Source organism: Etheostoma spectabile, chromosome 7 (assembly GCF_008692095.1).
Source record: "Etheostoma spectabile isolate EspeVRDwgs_2016 chromosome 7, UIUC_Espe_1.0, whole genome shotgun sequence".
Classification (NCBI taxonomy): Eukaryota; Metazoa; Chordata; class Actinopteri; order Perciformes; family Percidae; genus Etheostoma; species Etheostoma spectabile.
Window position 1 is genome coordinate 37932 of NC_045739.1, and position 5075 is coordinate 43006.

The following is a 5075-nucleotide window of genomic DNA, read 5'->3' on the forward strand; positions in this document are numbered from 1 at the left end:
AAGCAGACAAACTGACCAACACATAACAACAGATCCATACATGGCGCCTGTGTATCGATACAGTATTGCCACTGAAAATACTGCGATACTATGCTGTATCGACTCCCCCCCCTCCCTAATAGTACATGTGTATTTTTGTGTGACAGCTCCTCTGGAGTACATGGCTGCACAGTGCTCGCCTGGTTTGTCTCTCAGAGGAAAGTGTTAGCGTACTTGGCTCAGACACCAAAGAGACTGGGAGATGATTCACAGTGTGTCAAAACAGAAACACACTCGTCTCTGAGTGGATCACGTTTGTGATGAATCATTTTCTCTTATATACTGTACACACACACACACACACACACACACACACACACACACACACACAGACACACCCCCCACACCCACCCACCACACAACACACACACCACACGCACCACGCACACGCACACACACGCACACACACGCAGGCACGCCGGCACGGTGTCAGATTGTTTGTTTGTTCGTTAAGTAAGCCCTTCCTTCTCAGTTTCCCGCCAGTCCCTGACATCGCCTTCAAGATGGACCACGATCTCTGAAGGATTCAAAACATGCATCTTTATGTAGTGTAGCCTACTGTAGCTTGTTTACATCACACTGGGGTACAGTTATAAAAAAAAAAAGTAGTACAATAAGAGGAGAAAATGCAATATGCAATAATGTTGAATATTGCGATAACGATATAACTTGTGATAAATAAACCTTTCCATTATAGAATGACAGTTACATTTTAAAGTGCAGTTTTCTACCTAACTTTTTACCTAACTTTTTTTTTTTACAGGCATGACATGAATCAAATCAAGTCGTTTTTCATGAGGAGTGGAGGATTCAGTTCACTTTAATCCAAGAATAAATAGGGACAATCTCATCCTGAGGGTGTAGTTGACCTTATCTTTTAAAGGAGACACCACAGCACTGCGTAGTGGAAGCTCTGGGGTTTAAAGTTCTCTCACAAGCTGAATATGTAATATTCAGTAGGAAAATGTTCCTGTGAATTAAAAATGTGGACACTCCTCTAGAACTGTGTTTACTGTGAAGACTGACTGTCCTCTGCTGCCCCGGTGCTCCTCCTCCATCCCATGAGGCAGATTATGGGTTGTGTGGTAATTGCTGTCATTGGACACACACACACACCCCCACACACCCACACCACACACCCCACACACACACACAAACACACACACACACCACACACCCACACACCACACCACACACACACACACACACACACAACACACCACACACACCACACACACACACACACACAACACACACACACACACACCACACCACACACACACACAGAGCTTCCCCCCCATGCTTGGGAAAGTGAAGAGCAGGAAGTGGCCAGGGACTTCAGTGGAAACGGCTGAGGCATCACAACAGGCCTGCTGGAAACGTGACTCCGCTGGGGATTCTGGCCCCTCGACACATCCATTTATTACCACATATTTCATAACACTGGGGGCTCATTACTCTGTGATCACCTTAAAGAAAAACACCAGACTAATCCAACAGGGACCGGACCCATGGCCCAGACTAATCCAACAGGGACTGGACCCATGGCCCAGGGGCCGTAGCTACTGAGCTCCACAGCTGATTACACTCAAAGAGAACCAAGGGGAAAAAAGTCAAACAGCCTAAGACGTTTGGAAAAATACTCTGATATCGTTTTGTTTCAATAAACTCTACACTGATGCAGAAAAAACTTAACCTGTCCTGTTGTCTTTGCGTCGACCATACCACTCTTTTGTTTTTTTGGGGTAAAAATGAAAAATGAAATAGTTTTTGTTTTTTTTGCATCGTCTTTTCACAACACACACTTGCTTTTTCTTCAGACATGTTGTCTCTCTTTTTTTGCTATTATTGTCTTTTTTTTAAACATTTTGTCTTTTACCAATTTTTATTTCAAATGCTATAAAATTGAATAAAACACAAATTTTATAAAAATAGTGAACTTATCATTTATTTTACTTGTGAAGAGCATTGTAGAAACCATCCACATTACTTTCTTTTGACAATTTTGTTGAAAGAAACCCAAATGTCTAATCTAGAAACTTTGAAAATGGGTGAAATTTGACCCGAGGACAACAGGAGGGTTTAAGGGTGAGACAATCCAGCAATGTCCACTAGAGTAACTCTGACCAGTGACTTTATGTTTCTAACTTTTATTTATCCTGGAATCTATTATCACACAGAATGTATGCTCTGCAGCAGTGTTTTTTTAACCGTAGGCTGTTTCTGTTTAATTCTAACTCCCTTTATTTCCAGGCTTATAGCACGGTCACAACCCCAAATGTCTATTTTTGGATTTATTGTTTTTAGGTTATATATGGCATAGTGTGCATTCACACTGACTGCATCAGCCATCAGACCGTGCAGGGGGATGGGGGTTGTCGCAGGGGGGATCCTAAAAAAGTGGTTTCAAGTGTGGTTACAGTTATTCAGACAGCACTATGATATTAGGTATGATATTATTGGCAATAGGAGGCGAAAGAGGTCGCGGTGCTGTTGACGTTACACTTCCTCAGACCAGGCAAGGTCGCTTTATTTCTACAGCACCTTTCAGTAAAAACTTAAGTTAGTTCTCCATTACGGTAGTTCAAGTTTATTGTGAAAGGTTGGTGTCATCATGCAGTTTGCAATAAACATATCCTCATCATTAGCCTGTACACAATGTCATGTTGTGTTAAAAAGCACAACCTAATGCTAGTCTTAGTGAGCAGTGTTACCAGTGGGGGATCATTGGGCATTTGTAAATTATAGAGGGTGGTCTAGGCCTCCTCTATGTGTAAAGTGTCCTGAGATAACGCCTGTTGTTAATCGACACAATGAATCAAATTGAACTAAATTAGGACCCAGAGTGTGAGGCAGGAATCTTTGGAAGCCGCGGTCTCTTCTCCGTGGTGACTTGGTTATTTGGCTGCAGGAGAAACAACAGCTCTTAGCTGGATCTATTCTCAAACAATCAGCCCGCAGTCTATTATTATCTGATCTGAGTACGCTGCGTTTCCTCTGACCCACAGGTCGGATTTATACACCCTGCAAGGAAGGACAAGAATAGAATACAATAGAGGAAGAACTGCAGCAGACACCCCTGCAACTCCTTTCGTCTCTTCCTCCACACTTCTGCATGTAAGCCCAGTGTGTAGAGGTTCATGGTTAAACAGATTGAACCATAATGCAAAAATCTGAGTTATGACCCCTATGACATTTAAGAAAATTCAAAACAATTACATTAAATGGCTATAAAAAGAAGATATAATATTCCAGGTCAGGGAATCCCACTGCGATCCATCAACCAATGTGTCCCTGAGCAGGACACCAGAGGCGTGCAACCTCTGATTTATAGCAAATTGGAAGTGGCGTTGGATAAAAGTGTGGACTTACTGACATGTAATGTAATGTTCTCTGTAAACCTGTGAGTTCAGATTGATGTGTCCTACCTGCTGCCTCTCGTGTCGTACTGTTTCATGTTTTTGATGAAGTGGATCTTCTTGGTGTGTCGAGGTCTGGGAGAGCCGGAGAGGTTACGAGTCCTACAGAGAGAGAAAGACACAGGCACACTAATGATGAAGAGCGTCACTCTTATATCAGAATATCATGAATTAGGATGCCAGAGGACATATTTGAAGCTGCAAAAATGTATCGATGAATCGATTAGTTTTCAACTATTAAAATACTAATTACTATTGAGAAAACCTCTCTGTTCGCAGCTTGTTAAATGTGAAATTTTACTCCTGTGACAGTAAACTGAATATCTTTGAGTTGTGGACAAAATGAGACATTTGAGGACGTCATGTTGGGCTTTGGGTAACACTGATCCACATGTTTCACCATTCTGACACTTTAACAACCAAACAACTCATCCATTCATCCAGGAAATAATCGCTTAAAAAGATTAATCGATTGCGGCATCGGACACATTTGAGTACAAAAAAAGCACACACACAGACACACACACACACACACACACACACACACCTCTCTTACCTATTGAACAAATGATATGGTATAATGTTCTACATAATTACAGAGCAGTATGTTTATGGAATTTATTTCTTCATGTGTATAAAAAGAAAATCTTTCTTTGTTTCAAAGCATTATACCCACTGACTTGTGACACCAACGCTGAGGCTGTGTGTGTGTGTGTGTGTGTGTGTGTGTGTGTGTGTGTGTGTGTGTGTGTCTGTTGAAGGTCAGGTCATAAGCCTGGTTGTGTTGCTGTGTCGACCTTGTGGATTTAGACAACAGCAGTAAAAGCAGGCCAAGAAGCTGAGCTCAGTGACATCACAGCAGTTACATAACATAACACCACCAGCAGAGAGAGAGAGAGAGAGAGAGAGAGAGAGAGAGAGAGAGAGAGAGAGAGAGAGAGAGAGAGAGACACACACACACACACACACACCCACAGCTCTTCAGCACATATGCAAACACTTACACCACACATACATTTCTCATACAATATAAACTCATATAGCAACTTTGTTACCACCAGGCAAGGAGCTGTGCACCATTCCCTGGGACGTGTGAAGGACAACATGACGACACATTTAGTTTTAAACAACAATTTAAATCCACACACACCAATGACCTTCTGTTAAAAAACAGATCTGGCGCACACACCACTCAACCACATACGTACACACACACACACACACACACACAGACACACACGTACACAGCATCTGTTATTGTTTTTAATGGCTGACATGGTGATTCCACACCACACATGAAAGCTAGTGAAGCAGATGTTTGAGGGAGCTGTGTGTGTGTGTGTGTGTGTGTGTGTGTGTGTGTGTGTGTGTGTGTAAGACTCCGTAGTGACATCTGGGTAGTTAGATCCGTCTCCTCATTCAGTCACATTGACTTAACAGGAAGTTCTGCTGCCCCCTGGTCCTTTAACATTCCACCCTGAAACAAATCGGCTCCAAAACGCAGCTGCTCGCCTTTTAACTAAAACAAAAAAACGTTAACACATGACGCCAGTCCTGGCCTCCCTCCACTAGCTACCTGTCCGTTACAGGATAGATTTTATTGCTTGTTTTTAAGGC

The 5075-nt window shown here is 42.5% G+C and overlaps 1 protein-coding gene and 1 long non-coding RNA gene across 2 annotated transcripts in view; one reads left to right on the forward strand and one right to left on the reverse strand.

Moving 5' to 3' along the window:
• Positions 1-5075, reverse strand: part of cables2b (Cdk5 and Abl enzyme substrate 2b) — a gene marked incomplete in the record, with an annotated part of 41020 nt that overhangs the window by 16874 nt on the left and 19071 nt on the right. Inside the window, 1 exon segment of the mRNA XM_032521305.1 lies at positions 3468-3560. Within this exon segment, the coding sequence (XP_032377196.1) occupies positions 3468-3560 (93 nt within the window).
• Positions 1-5075, forward strand: part of LOC116692786 (uncharacterized) — a 23539-nt gene that overhangs the window by 11230 nt on the left and 7234 nt on the right. The gene's annotated exons all lie outside the window — the stretch shown is intronic.